The following is a 15927-nucleotide window of genomic DNA, read 5'->3' on the forward strand; positions in this document are numbered from 1 at the left end:
GCTATAATAATGTCAAAAGAATCATCAATGACCATGATGATTTCATCCATCTAATGAATGCACTCTCACTCCTTGACTCTAATTCATTCAAGCATAAAATTAATTGGAACATATTTTTATAGGAAAAAGAAAAAAAATATTTATAGACATAGAAAATCTCACAAGCAAAGAACGGTGGTATTTCATTTTTGCAAAACCAACAAAAACACCAGATTTGGGACTCATCATTGCAGTAGCATCAATTTTTTTTTTTTAGTATAACAACGGCTCATACACAATAGATGTGAATGTCGCCAAGATCGGCATCATCTTAAATAGTAGACAGTAGAACAGGTACAGCGCTATCAAATCCTAGGATACCCCTTTGAGGGATTCATTCAAATACCAGGAGGAGAAACTGAAGGAGAATAAAGTTGACCATGCGTTTCCTCCGGAACAGCCACCAACGGCTACTTGCGTATACCAAGCTCCTGACTTCCTATGTGAACCAAGGCCATCACCACCAAGCCCTCACCCTCTTCTCCCAGTTGTTCTCCAGCCCCGACCTCGCTCTGGACCCATATGCCTTCCCCCTCGCCCTCAAGTCTTCCGCCGCCCTTCACCTCCCGCACTCCGTGGCTCTGATCCATGCCCATGCCGTCAAGGCCGGTCTGCTCTCTAACCCATTCGTTGCATCCGCTCTCGTTGATTCTTGTGGCAAATGCATCTCCATTACCTCTGCCCGACAATTGTTCGAGGAATGTCCGCAGCGAAATGTTGTCGTGTGGAATGCGATGATTTCTCTCTACTCCCGTTCTAACGATATAACCAACGCGCTGCGGTTGTTTGAGCTCATGGATGTCACTCCCACCGAGTCATCCTACAATTCAATAATCGCGTCACTCGCAGAGTCCGATGACGGGTCGTCTCGAGCCCTCGGTTTCTATCGGCGGATGCAGGGATCGGGTTTGAAGCCCAACCTGATCACGGTTCTAGCACTCTTACCTGCTTGTGTAAGCATTGGCTCATTGAATTTGATCAAAGAAGTTCATGGGTTTGCCATGAGACATCACATCCAACTGCATTCCCACCTGTCCAGCGGACTCGTTGAAGCTTACGGCCGGTGCGGTTGTTTGATCGATGCACGTAAAATTTTCGATCAGATGCCGGAGAGGGACGTGGTAGCATGGAGCTCCATGATATCAGCGTATGCATTCCATGGCAACGCTCGAATTATGATGTCTCTTCTTCAGAAAATGGAAAGGGACAGTGTACGGCCAGATGGGATTATGTTTCTTAGCGTGTTGAAGGCATGCAGTCATGCCGGACTTGCAGATGATGCATTGGAATATTTCGAGCTAATGACCAAGCACTATGGAGTGGAGGCAGGCAGTGATCACTACTCGTGCTTGGTGGATGTTTTGAGCCGAGCAGGGAGATTGAATGACGCTCATGAGGTTTTACAGGGGATGCCGGTGAAAGCAACTGCTAAGGCTTGGGGGGCGCTTCTTGGGGCTTGCCGGAATCATGGAGAAGTTGGGCTTGCGGAGATTGCAGGAAGAGCGTTGTTTGAGATAGAGCCAGAGAACGCAGGGAGCTTTGTTCTGCTGTCAAGTATTTACGCTGCTGCAGGGAAATACGAGGAGGCAGAGAGGGTCAGAAGACAGATGGAGGAAAGAGGTGTTAAGAGGATGCCGGGAAGCAGTTGGTTTATATCTCGCAAGTCTTAAAAAGTTGTAGCTCATCATCACCAAAGTTCTAGTTCTAGATTAGGACTTTTACAGGCTTCTGGGGATTCCTTAGCCTTGATCATGCATGTCGGATTGGGACATCGATCTGAAAAATTTTGTGGTGAAGTCTTTTAATTAAATTTTTGTTTGTAAGAAGCAGATGAAGATTAGGATGCTGATGGTGTAAAAGTTGTATTGTTTGCAAGAATTCCCTTGTCAGCGTGTCTTCATCCACAGAGATTCTTTATTTCCTACTTATTCATGTCATTATTTCGCATATGGAGAGCATTAGCCTAACAAGCATGCTCTTTTATTTTGTGATCATCTTGTTCAAAGATGACAAGATGTTACATTGGAAAGAGCCCTAAATAAAGGAAATTTAGGTACTATCCATATATTATATATACATACATACATATATATAAATATAGGTAGTATCCACTGATAACTGATTAGTTTTTGTGGATTTCTCTGATATCAGGGAGGACACGGACGAGAAGGAACTCATTGTGCTTTCAGCGATGCTCCATCATGAATCTTTGACGGTGCGAAGGTTTCGGTTATCACATTGTACTAGCTATGCATCATCAAGAACCATTAGACAATAGTTAGATTTTTGGCGTCATATAACACAATCGAAGAGTTGTCTGCAACTTTTTTTTTGCCACCAGGAACGCCATCATTCCTCCGGCAAAAATTGCAATGCGGAGAATGAAATGGACAACGTTTTTCATGATTTGCCTGCTAATATATTATCCTTTGGATTCTTGCGTGTTTTAGAGCCGGAGGGTTGTAAATTTAGCAGAACTGGCATCATGGATGTTTGGCACTTCACAATCTTATCATTGTGTCACACTGGCTCATTTGGAGCTATGCAGACTCTACCTCAGAAGATTGAAGCTGTGTTGTTGTCATAATGCAAGGAACATTGAGAGCAAATCTTCCGAATCTTTGCTTCATTGATTACTGGGGCGAGTACTCAGACAACTTAAGAGTTTTCCATTAGGAAGCTCCGAGATTTCACCTAAGAGATTAGGCGATTTCATCTTTCATTTATATATTACACATTTATTCCAGGAAAATCCCAATTTACCTTTGAAAATATGTATGTTGATGCACAAGCAGGGTAAATTTTCACGAGACAAGAAAAGAAAGATAGTATGTAATGTAAGTGGAGACAATTTCAAATATTTCACCGGCCCAGCCCAATCCAGCCCATACAGAGTAGATTTTGGTCCGTAGGCCTTACCATCTGCTTTCCCATCATCCCACTATCCCGGCGCGTGCCTGCGGAAAATCCTATGCCGCCTCCGGATCTGGAATCCTGTTCACCAGTGACATCACGAAGAAACGGACGGACGGGATCACTTAGATCGGCTAAAACGGAGGGCACATATATCACCAGGAAAAAAAACGTTATACGCGCGTGCGATAAGATAACAGCTGGCAGTACACGGATCACAAAGGGACCCACCGCCATCTCCACTGCTATAAATAGGGCCCGCACCTTTCGTTAGCTTTGTTTCCCCCTCTCGTTTCAGGCGGCACAATTGAAAGAGAGCGAGATTCAGATGAAGGAAAGAAGGACGGAGGCCCCTCGCAGAGCGGTGGACGAGAGGCATGACAATCGGAAGTCCATGATCTATGTCCACTACGAATCCTTCGCTGACCAGAACATCTCAGTGCTTTCGGTATTCTATCTCTCCTCTCTTCTCTCTTCTCGTTCTTCCTTTTTATGCGATTCTTGGTCCTGCAAGGGTTTTGAACGAATGCCGAGGGTTTCTGTCCTAAGGTTTCGGTTCTTGTTTCACTTTTTGAATTCCAGTGGAAATTAAGTGCTTCTCGTTCCAATGAGGGTTTTCCTCGATTCTTGGAGGGTTTTAGCTTCTGGGGATTTGATTCTTTGTTAGTTTCTTCTATTTCTTGGATCGTATTATCGTTGTATTTCTTGTTTCAGTTACAAAAAAGCTGAAACTTTTGGAGGTGATGCAAGGTCGATAACTTAACCGAGGAGATGATGAAGAAAGAGATCTTGGTCGGTAACCTAAGGGTTCGGTTCTTGTTTCACTTTTTTGAGTCCAGGTGGAAATTAATTGTTTCTTGTTCCAATGAGGGTTTTCATCGATTCTTGGAGGATTTTAGCTTCCAGGGTTTCGATTCTTCATTAGTTTCTTCTATTTGTAGGTTCATATTATCGTTGTATTTCTTTTTTTAGTTTAATGTAACAACCCAGGATCTCACCCAAAATGGCTAGCCGGAAGGTATTCTTTGGGTTCCTTGATCCTGTATAAGTACCCAAGATCTACCCAGCGAATAATCGATGTGGGACTAAACACACGTCCGTACGGATCCTCACATACTCCCTCCGTTCAAGCCCTGACGTTCTCGTCAGGCTAAGGGTTCAAATCTATTCAAATCTAATCACAAACACCACGATTGGCTCGTGGTCAGCCCCAATGGATCCGTGCTGCAGTATCCCCTAGTCCACATAGGTTATAGGCCGGGTCCACTCTGATACCATTTGTAACAACCCAGGATCTCACCCAAAATGGCTAGCCGGAAGGTATTCTTTGGGTTCCTTGATCCTGTATAAGTACCCAAGATCTACCCAGCGAATAATCGATGTGGGACTAAACACACGTCCGTACGGATCCTCACATTTAAAAAGGCTGAAACTTCTGGAAGTGGTGCAAGGTCGGTAACTCAACCGAGGGGTTGATGAAGAAAGAGAGGATGTTGGTGCAGTGCCGGTGGACAGAACGGTACTTTGGACCAAGTTTGATATTTGTTTTTTGTGTTTATTTTTAATTTTCACAATGCTACTGAAAATATGGTGCGGCGTTGCTTCCATTAACCAAATATGAACGGAAATTTTAACCAAAAATAGGGTAGAGGGTGAAGGTGGCATGATCAGGAAGATTTAGGTGTGGTGGTGGAAAGAGATGACGGGAAGGAAGGAACGGGATATTGTAAGAAGATATACAAGATGTAAGAAAATTTCATTTGTTTGTATATGATAGGCCAAGGCGGACCCAACGCACACCCATAAAGAATCGCAAGTATAATAGGGAGTGAGGGAACGACGTGCATGGCATGCATGGGGACTATTGAAGAAGACCTGGTCCAAGCTAGCTGCAGTTTTGTTGGAAGACTTGGTCATCCAAGATCGTTGCAGTTTTAATGGATGAATTGATCCAGTCTGTTGGATAACATTCACATGCATAGAATAAGTCGAGTGTTTGTTAGCTATTATTTTGTTGTTTGTTAGCTATTATTTTGCAGTCAGAGTCTTTATTCTAGAAAACTATGGTCGTAAGTGTAGGAGAGGTTGTTATCCATTGTCTATTTAAATTCTGCTGAATGCATGAATAAAGGCAAGCAAAATTTCTATCCAACTACTTGCGGTACATTCTCACCCGAAGAGAATACTATTACTTTCGCAATTGTAATTCAGCTTTGACTGGGACCTATTATTGGTATCAGAGCCCGGGTTACAATGGCAACTAACAAGGAGAGGATCGAGAGATTAGAAGCAGGGCTTGGAGGACTTCAAGATGGCATCAACCGAATGGAGCTGGGAGTTGCTGACAAGCTACACCAACTCGAGGGGACCATCAACAGACTGTCCGAGGCTTTGTTTTCCAACAAGGAAGGCTCCAGCAACATCAACAATGACCGAGATGGTCATTCTCGCACCAACAGGGAAGAAAACAGAGATGACATGGACGGAGGAAGGCAGATCTTCTCTTCAAAGATGGCCAAACTTGAGTTTCCAAGATACTCTGGCAACGACCCCACTGAGTGGTTCAACCGCGTAGATCAATTCTTTGAGTACCAAGGCTCTACTGAAGCACAAAAAGTCTCTTCGACTTTGTTCCATTTGGAAGAGGAAGCCAACCAATGGTAGCAGTGGCTGCGCCGAGCATACAGGGAGGAAGGGCGAGCGGTGACCTAGACCATTTTTGAGGAAGAACTGTGGGCTCGATTTGGACCAACCGAATGTGAGGATTTTGATGAGGCACTTTCATGGGTCAAACAGGTGGGCTCCTTACGAGACTACCAGAAAGAGTTTGAGAGACTGGGCAACCGAGTGCATGGGTGGACGCAGAAGGCATTGGTGGGAACTTTCATGGGAGGTCTCAAGCCCGAAATAGCAGAAGGCATCCGGATGTTTAAGCCGAAATCATTGAAGGAGGCTGTCAGCCTTGCCTGCATGCGAGACGACCAGCTCTTGCGCCAACGAAGATTTACACTGCCACCTCAACTCAACCGACCGTAGCTGGACATTTCAACTCCAACAAGATCCATACCAGCATTCCCAGTGAAGCGCCTAACGTGGGAAGAAATGCAGAAAAGAAGAGCTCAAGGTCTTTGCTTTAATTGCAATGACAAGTTCACTGTGGGACACAAGTGCAGAGGACCGCAACTCTTACTACTTGAAGGAAGCACTAGTGCGGGCAACATTACGTGTGAAGAATTTACTGACGAGGTTGTAGAAGAGCCTACATCCGATCTTCAGCCTGAACCAGAGATATCCTTGCATGCGTTGACTGGATGGTCCACCTCCAAAACAATGCGGGTCACGGCTAGAGGCAGGCATCATAAAGTGGTTGTGCTCATTGACAACAGCTCTACCCATAATTTTATTAGTGAAAAGATGGCTAGTTTGCTTCACTTACTCGTGGTTCCTATCGAGCCATTCACGGTGCGGTTTGCTAATGGGAATCGATTGTAGTGCCAGGGAAGATTTGAGAACGTGCATGTCCTCCTTCAGGGTATCCCTTTTTTCCTTACCCTCTATTCTTTACCACTAACTGGTTTGGACTTAGTATTGGGTATACAGTGGCTGGAGCAATTGGGTTCGGTTGTTTGTAATTGGAAAAAAATGATAATGGAATTCCAATGGGAGAATCAAGCTCGAAGATTACAAGGAACTGATGCGCAGCCCATTCAAGCTGCATCTCTGAAGGTGGTCTCTAAAGAATTGAGACGAGTTCCATGTTTGCAATTTGTCTGCAGTCACTCGAAGAAGTACCACGACAGGACGTTCAACCGGATATGCAGCTAGTATTGGAGGCTTATGCTGACATTTTTCAAGAACCAACGCAGTTACCACTAAAGAGGGAGGTTGACCACTGCATTCCTCTTAAAGAAGGCATAGAACCAATCAATGTGCGACCCTACAGGTATGCCTATTTTCAAAAAGCTGAGATTGAAAAACAAGTTCAAGACATGTTAAAATTGGGGCTTATAAGATCAAGTACCAATCCCTTTTCATCACCTGTCCTGTTGGTTAAAAAGAAGGATGGTACATGGCGCTTTTGCACTGATTATCGGGCCCTTAATTTCATTACTATCAAAGATTGATTTCCTATCCCAACGGTCGATGACATGCTAGATGAACTTCATGGCGCATCCTATTTTACAAAATTAGATTTAAGGGCCGGCTACCATCAGGTACGAATACACCCAAATGATATCCATAAAACTGTTTTTCATACCCACAATGGTCATTATGATATTTAGTTATGCCCTTTGGTCTTTGCAATGCACCCTCTACTTTTCAAGCCATTATGAATTCCATATTTCGCCCTTATCTGCGTAAATTTGTATTGGTCTTTTTTGATGACATTTTAATTTATAGCCCCAATTGGATTATGCATCTTGAACATGTTCAACAAGCTTTTGAAATATTAAGGCATCACCAATTTTTTATTAAGATCAGCAAATGTGCCTTCGGTCAACAGGAGTTGGAATATTTGGGTCGCATTGTTACTCCTCAAGGGGTAAAAGTAGACCAAGGCAAAATTAAGGCAATGCTAGATTGGCTTAGACCTACTAATATTTCAAAATTGCGTGGTTTCTTAGGTCTTACAGGCTACTACTGGAAATTTGTTCGTAATTATGGGATATTGGCGCGACCACTCACTAATCTGGTGAAGGGGCAGTTCGGGTGGACAGATGAAGCTGAGACAACATTCACTTTCCTCAAACAGGCTATGACCTCTACTCCTACTCTTGCTATGCCTAACTTTAATGAGCCATTTGTTATTGAATCTGATGCTTCAGGAGAGGGAATTGGCGCGGTTCTAACTCAACAAGGCAAACCAATTGCCTTCATGAGCCGGGCCCTGGGAGTTTCAAAACTGTCATGGTCCACATACGCCAAGGAGATGCTAGCCATCATTGAAGCCATACGAACTTGACGACCATATCTGCTGGGTCGGAGGTTCTATATTCAGACGGACCAACGAAGCCTCAAGTATTTGTTGGAGCAACGCATGGTCACACCAGAGCAACAGAAATGGGTGGCAAAGCTGCTGGGTTATGATTATGAAATACTTTATAAGCCAGGCCGAGAAAATGGCGCAGCAGATGCACTCTCACAAGTGGTGGGCGGCCCAATTATTAATGCATTGTCTTTTTTGCAGGCCCAATTATGGGATGATATTAAGGCCGCGACTGTGGGAGACGTGTACATGGAGAAAATTGGCAAGTTAGCCACTGAGAAACCAGGGGCTTCTTACACGTGGCGTGATGGGTTGATTTTATTTAAAAACCGGGTGGTAGTGCCTCCCAACTCGCCCATAATCAACCAACTTTTAAGGGAATTTCATGATTCACAATGTGGTGGTCACTCAAGTGTGCTGCGGACATTCAAAAGACTTGCCCAACAATTCTATTGGCCGTCGATGTATCACACGGTGCACAACTATGTCTCCTCTTGTGATGTTTGTCAGCGAGCTAAGGCAGAAACGTTGCCACCAGCATGTCTTCTTCAACCACTACCCATTCCATGCCAAGTATGGGATGACATCACTATGGATTTTATTGAAGGTCTTCCCCCATCCAACGGCAAGGATACTATCTTAGTGGCGGTGGATCGCCTCAGTAAGTCTACACATTTTTTGGCTTTGACTCATCCGTTTACTGCAAAGACTGTGGCTGAAAAATTTGTGGAGGGAGTGGTTAAACTCCACAGTATGCCCAGATCTACATAAGTGATCGCGACCCCATTTTCATTAGCAATTTTTGGCGCGAATTCTTCAAGTTATCAGGAACACAGCTGAAAATGAGTTCCGCCCACCACCCGCAGACGGACGAACAGTCAGAAGTCGTAAATAGGTGCTTGGAACAATACCTTTGCTGCTTGGTCCATCAACAGCCACGAAAATGGAATTCTCTTCTTCCATGGGCTGAATTCTGGTATAATACAGCCTATCACTCATCCACAGGAATGACCCCCTTCCAAGCTCTGTATGGTCGGCTGCCCCCAACCATTCCGCACTACCAAGTGGGCCAATCTCCAGTCCACGAAGTGGACCAAAGCCTTTCCTCCCGTGATGTATTGCTGCGACAATTGAAGGAAAATTTGCATGCAGCCAATAACCGCATGAAACAAATAGCTGATTCCAAGAGGCGCGACGTGGAGTTCCAAGACGGGGATTTGGTTTTCCTCAAGCTGCATCCTTATCGGCAGCAAACAGTTTTTAAACGGGCATATCAAAAACTAGCTAGCGGATTTTTTGGGCTATATCCAATTGAAAAGCGAGTGGGTAAGGTAGCTTATAAGCTCAAACTTCCAGAGGGGTCCCGTGTTCATCCTATTTTTCACGTGTCCTTACTTAAAAGGAAGTTGGGCGAAGCTAGTGCAACCAGTATTGACTTGCGGTTACTAATGAAGGAGAAATCGTGCTGGCGCCGGAAGCTTTGCTGGATATTCGCTGGGTGAAGAAAGGCTCGAAGTTTATTGAGGAGAGCTTGGTTAAATGGCAAAGACTCCCTGCAGAGGATGCTACCTAGGAAAACACTAAGGAGCTGAGGGACCAGTTTCCATCTATGGATCTTGAGGACAAGGATCTATTGAAAGAGGGGGGTATTGATAGGCCAAGGCGGACCCAACGCACACCCATAAAGAATCACAAGTATAATAGGGAGTGAGGGAACGTCGTACATGGCATGCATGGGGACTATTGAAGAAGACTTGGTCCAAGCTAGCTGCAGTTCTATTGGAAGACTTGGTCATCCAAGACCGTAGCAGTTTTAATGGAAGAATTGATCCAATCTGTTGGATAACGTTCACATGCATAAAATAAGTCGAGTGTTTGTTAGCTATTATTTTGTTGTTTGTTAGCTATTATTTTGCAGTCAGAGTCTTTATTCTAGGAAACTATGGTCGTAAGTGTAGGAGAGGTTGTTATCCATTGTCTATTTAAATTATGCCGAATGCATGAACAAAGGCAAGCAAAATTTCTATCCAACTACTTGCGGTACATTCTCACCCGAAGAGAATACTATTACTTTCGCAATTCTAATTCAGCTTTGACTGGGACCTATTAATATACTGCTTATTTTGGCATTATCTGTAAACAAATTCTCCAGCCCAGGGGACTCTGTTGAGTTCAGGTGAAAATGTATTCTGTTCTAATATTTTATCATAAAGATATGAAAATAATATGTTTTGATGCTAGTGAACTCAGTTGCAATATCACTACTGCATTTGTGATAATATTGTGGATAATATTTCTTGAAGTTTTATTCTTCTTCACTCACTGTCTCCCAAAATCACATTATCAGTTCTGGTCTTCTTCACTTATATTCTTTTTTGTATAGGAACAGTATTCACATTACACTTTTCTTTAAATCCATAGGTAGTGCGAACAATATTTATATCTGGATTCAATGTTGTATTTTTTGAATAGTTCCTAGTTATTTTCTTACACTCTGGGCTGCCGAATGTTAAATATATATTTAAGTCAATTACTATTTGAGTTTGTGGAATCTTTTATTCTCCATCTTCTCTATTTAGATTTAGTTCCCGAATGGCTAGCTTTTGAAAATGGAACCTTCTATCATTATTGTTGTCACCTTTGCAAAAATGGGGGGGAACCTCTTTGGTGAACAATTTTGAAAGTATATTTCTGGTACAATTCAACTGTCATCCTGGAGAAGAGTAAAGTGTATCTTTTATTTTTTGCACCATTGAACAATAACATTCTTATCTTTCACTTAGATTTCTTTTTGTTTATTTCCCCTCATCACTCTGTGTCCCTCATATTTTTGCTATCATAGAACATCAATTTGCTTTAAAGGTGGCAAATTATTATATTCATTAGAAGTAAATGATTGTGTATGATTTTTCTTAGGAAGCGGTTGCTTAATGTTCATGCTTATGTTTTCCCCAAAACTGCACAAACACATTACTTTTGTTAAGTAACTATTTTTTAGTAATTTGTAATAGTTTTTGTCCTTTGACCTCTTATTTACTTTTTCTTCCAGACTGATGGCACATTCCTAATACTCATGTAATGGCAAATTGTGAAGCCATCGAACCAAGGGTTGCAGCTGCAGAGCAATATCTCCCAGGTTAAGCGGTCATGAACTGATGTTTTTGTAGAGGCTGTTAACTAAGTTATTTGTAGTTAATGAACATCTTTAAGTAATTTCTGCCAGAATATCTTTTTCCGTGCAATGCATTGGTCCATATTTACAGCTTAATCACATTCCAGTCAGTAAATTGAAATGTACTTAGTTGCGTGTGAGTATTTTGGAATCTATATGCTTTTGTAAATTGAAATAATTTCTTTTTCTGATTCTGAAGTCGTCATAATGAGCATAAATTTGGCAAAGCTTCTTCCCTTGTTTTGTACATTATTATAGGACTATTTGAAGCATAAAATGGACTTATTTGGATTGGGACTTATTAGCTTTCTGGTGATAATAAATTACCTTTTATCATTTTAATAAAGAAGCACACTCTCCCTTTGTTAAAATGTTCAAGACTATCATACATCTTGGTGAAGTATGAAGTGACATTTTGCTCACAGCCTGTATTTTATTTTAACTTTTATGTATCCCTTTAAAATTAGTGCATATTCAATTTCTGAAGATTATTGGTGTGGTTAGTTATCAAATAATGATCACAATGTCAGAAGAAGTATGAAGATGCCTGCTTGTCTAGGCAGGCACCTGGTCATCCATGCATTTTCAAGTTATGCGAGCGAAATTTCAGATTAGTCCAAACTACTACTTGGCAAATTTACTTTAAACAAATGTTTCAGTTTTTGTAAGTTTTCCTTGTAAACCTTTAAACAGAGAATGGTTAGCTTTAACCAGTATAGGAAGTTATTGCAAAGCCATTGCTTGTAACTCCATACATCACTTGGACAAAGATTCTTTGATGTGTTCTGCCAAGGGATCTATAATGAATTTCCTCTGCAAGTGTTTCTAGAAACATTAGAGGATATGAAATTCATTTCTGTAAATGTCTGACATCCTGCAGTTTAACAGAATCAGAGAACTTTCCTCAGAATAGTAATATAGTGGCAACATATTCCGACATCCTGATATATGTCTTTGATTGTTATTGTTATGCTATAGTTTTATATAGATACTGACACACACATATCAACCTCAGGCTCTATTTTTATTTTTTAAGGATTGAAAGTTGAACCTAGTGTTTCAAGCAAGGTTCACCAAATACCGGCATGGTTCGGCCAGTTGAATCCAGATGCTTTAATCCCTCTCCTAAAACCCTCTCCAGCTCTCCCAATGCTCTTGAAGTCCTCACCTCCCCTCTCTCTCCCTCTCCCGCCTTCTCCAGCCTCTATCCTCCGACAACTCCCCAACAGTGTCCTATCCACATCCAACAATGACGACATCCCAAATAGGTAAGCTCTCTCCCCCCCCCCCCCCCCTACCGTCAATTAGTCGTCAGATGGCTTGAAGCCCTCGCAATGTCCTCACCTCTCCTATCTCTCCTTTCCTCTCTTGCCTCTGCTCTCCCATCTCACCCCTTGGCCTTGGTCCTCTGATGATGCCATCCGATGGCATACCATCCACATCTGATGATGAAAATGACAACATCCCAGCCAGGCGAGTCCTCTTTCTTGCTCTCAATCTCCACCACCAGATCCTAAGGCATCGGCCTTTCCCTCCTTCCCCCTCCTTCATCCTAAGGGGAAAAAATGCATGTGCAAGTTGCATGAAGATTTAATGTTGGTGCTAGCATTCTATATCTTTTGTTCCATGTAAATTTTGAAAGGCGAATTCAATGGGAGGAACAAGATGGTAGTCCTTTGGTCTTATAAGTTTCACTCAGGAAGTGACTTTTCCTTCATCTTTTTCTGGTTTTCTTTTAGATCAAATTCTGAATATTTTACTCTTACTCTACTTCTTACTACGGAATGGGTGTTTATAAAGAGCTGAGCCTTCTTTGACAGTGTCTAACTTGTGCACACTGCTAGAAGTTTTCAGGTCAGTACTTGGTTCGTGCGAGTGGATGTCTATTGTTAATGAAGTGCAGAAATTTTAAGGTACAGCACATTACTGCATCTCCCACTTGCTATGACTTGTGCAAAGGTACATACTGCTGCCATTACTCTTTTGGTTCTGGTATTCACAATAGACTATCATTGTGATGCAATTTATTTGAATCATATATACTGCCTGTGATTTAAATATATGTCAGCATTCCCTTAATGCACTATAGGTTGCGATTTAAATCTACCCTTTCCATCATATATCTTTCATGCAAGTTGGGGCAGGGCCTTAATAATCTAGCTCAAGGGTGGCACTCTTGGCAACGAATCCTACTCATACTTTAAAAATATTACAGTAAAAAGGCAGGTGCATGTGATTTGTTGTGAAAATATGGATGCTCTGAGAGTGGTTTCATTGCACAGAAGGGTGTGAGGAAGGAATTTTGAAGAAAGCATGAGAAAGAGATGTGGAACATTATACGGTGTCAATTGTTCAACTTTTCTCTCTCCTCTTAGAAAAGCACCAAGTTACTTGGGGACCTGTTTAGGTGGTGATTAAACATTCTACTCATGTTGCATATGGTATTGATTGTGATGGCATTTACCTGATCGTTCAACTTTAATGCATCTCGCTTCTGCCCCTACTTTCAGATAGGTTATCTGATTGTCATTTTTGTTTATACAATGTATAGTTGTTGCTTCTGCCCCTACTGACAAGAGTTCTACCTGATTTTTATTTTATTTATAAGATGATCTATGTTTTGGTTTATCTTGTGTAACTTCAGGTCCGCTGACTCTAATACAAGATGCAAAACTTTCAGCCTTAAGTGCACGTTCCTATTTATTATATTTTAGTCCTTATAAATGTATATATCTGACTTATGTAAATCTGCAGTCCTTTCCAATCTTGCTCCTCCAGTTTAAGGGTCAGTTAGTTATAAGAGAATTTTTTGTCAAAATAGATGTTCTTAGCTCTGTTTTTTTGTTTCAAACAAGATGAGACTGCATGGTGTAAAAAAACTGGTTGCTGAATATCATTTTTTTCTATGCACTTACTCTTGACATCTGCTTTATCCTTTCAGATAGGTTTTTCATCTTTCTGGGAGGATTTAGCATTATCAGTATTTAATTCTTTATTTAATTCTTGGTTTGTATTCTTGTATTTAAAAAAAAAATAAAAAGGCTGAAACAAAGAAGTGATGCAGGGTCGGTATCTTTAACCAAGTAGATGATGAAGAAAGAGAGGATCCTTGGTTTGCTGGGGGACCAAGTTTGGTTTTTTGTTTTTTGTGTTTTTTAAATTTTCATTGCCTATGAAAATATGGTGCAGTGTTGTTGCCTTTCAATTAATATGAGTGAATTTTTGTAAAAAGAGGGCAGAAGATGAAGGTAGCATGGATCTTTTCGGATGCGGTGGCTTGGATAGGGGGGGACTCCGATGGAAATGATGATGAGAAAAGAGGATCAGGAGGATCTGGGGTGAGGTGTTGGAAGGAAGCGATGGGAAGGAGGTAACGAATAGGATATGGTAATAAGATATACAACCAGTTGGTGTAGTTATTCTGTTGATAAATTTGCCAACCCAGAGATCAGGTGAAATTGTTGCTCTGTTCTAATATTTCGTCTGGAAGAAAAAAAAAAAATCAGAAAATAATGTGCTCTGATACCGGTGAACTTAGTTTCAGTATAATTCTCCTTACAAAATAATATATAACCTTTTCAGTGCCTCGTACTCTTCATTCTTTGATTATGCGGTAAGATGGGTCTCCAATGAGCGCAAGCGTCGTGTGTGAGTTGTGCCTTCTCTGTGCCGCATTGGCTTGGAAGAAGTGTCTTGGGAGTAGTAGTTATCTTTAGAGATTTTCCGATGAGGGTAATCAGTAGAGGGCAGCCTCATCAGCTCAAGATGCCAATCTGATTCTCCTGTTCCAATGGGCTGCTACTGGAAGATTAGGTTCAAGAGATCAAGCATATAAGAGAGGATCCATATATGCACAGGGAAGATCGCTCGCCCTGGGCTCCTTCCTTTCTTCCTTACCTGGCTGGAAACTGCAGCAATTCCAGGAAGCACTTGGTGGCTTGCACACATCCCTCCAAGTTGTGGAGAAACGCATCAGGTTCTTACGCATGTAAGGACCTAGTTTGTATAGCAGGAAGCTCCAATAACCTTGTTCCAGCCAGCGTCTCACCAGAATAAGTTCTGGACGCTTTTTCAAGCCCCTAGTCCCCTCTCCAATTTTTCCTCGTAGACATTGTTCCAGTTGACGAGGCAGTGGAAGAAACGACTTACTGAATCCTTGCCCTTCCAAAGAAAAGCCTTACTGCGTCTATCCATCGTGTCACTAACCCCCAATATGTAGGAGCTTGAAGGCTGCCATGTAGTAAGACGGCAAAGCTATTACCAATGTATTGATCACAGTCAAACAGTCATCAATCAAGGGATAAACATATCCCTTTTGCAAGAATTAAACCTCTTCCCCGTCATCCCCAACGATGGTATCAAGTCTTGTCTCCGCAGGCTCCTAACAATCAATGGCGGCCCCAGATACGTGAACTCTTGAAACACAGCTGCTGATACGCCTCTGATACAGCTGCTGAACTCAACCTGGACTGAGATAAAACTCCACCAAAGCTTTACTAATTTCACTGATATGCTGACTGATACGCCATCGATACGCTGACTCACATGCTAATGAGGATTGGTGTGAAGAGATGGAGCTAAGAAGGAAGCTTAACTACTAACTAAATTCAGTTAATCAGTTGAACTGATTACTGAATTCAGTTGAATCCAGTTGTACTAGTTAAGTTAGTTTCAGACTTACTTATAAATAGATGTATTCATGATGTAATAAGTGAACTTTCGGTAAGAAATAAAGTTAGTCCTCCTCCATCTATTCTTCTCCCCTCTCTGTTCAAAGTTTCAGTCTTTTGTCATGGTATCAAAGCAAGTCTCCATG

At 41.9% G+C, this 15927-nt stretch overlaps 1 protein-coding gene across 16 annotated transcripts; it reads left to right on the plus strand.

The window, feature by feature from the left end:
- The first annotated feature begins 89 nt into the window (after nt 1-89).
- Nucleotides 90-14111, plus strand: LOC103719343 (Tetratricopeptide repeat (TPR)-like superfamily protein). Of its 16 annotated transcripts, none has more exons than XM_088701772.2 (6): nt 90-2092; nt 2191-2262; nt 2381-3400; nt 3667-4471; nt 10989-11075; nt 12959-14111. In XM_088701772.2, exon 1 carries the CDS (start codon nt 420-422, stop codon nt 1707-1709), a length of 1290 nt encoding a protein of 429 aa, XP_088557898.2. In that variant the 5' UTR covers nt 90-419; the 3' UTR covers nt 1710-2092; nt 2191-2262; nt 2381-3400; nt 3667-4471; nt 10989-11075; nt 12959-14111. The 16 variants fall into 16 exon arrangements, with proteins under 16 accessions (XP_088557898.2, XP_088557891.2, XP_088557906.2 ...); XM_088701765.2 differs by having other exon boundaries at nt 12966-14111; XM_088701780.2 differs by lacking the exon at nt 3667-4471 and having other exon boundaries at nt 12956-13024; nt 13756-14111.
- The last annotated feature ends 1816 nt before the right edge of the window (nt 14112-15927 follow it).

The sequence above is a fragment of the Phoenix dactylifera genome, chromosome 1, assembly GCF_051530095.1.
Source record: "Phoenix dactylifera cultivar Ajwa chromosome 1, Ajwa_hap1_PhDact_Kaust_v1.1, whole genome shotgun sequence".
Taxonomy (NCBI): domain Eukaryota; kingdom Viridiplantae; phylum Streptophyta; class Magnoliopsida; order Arecales; family Arecaceae; genus Phoenix; species Phoenix dactylifera.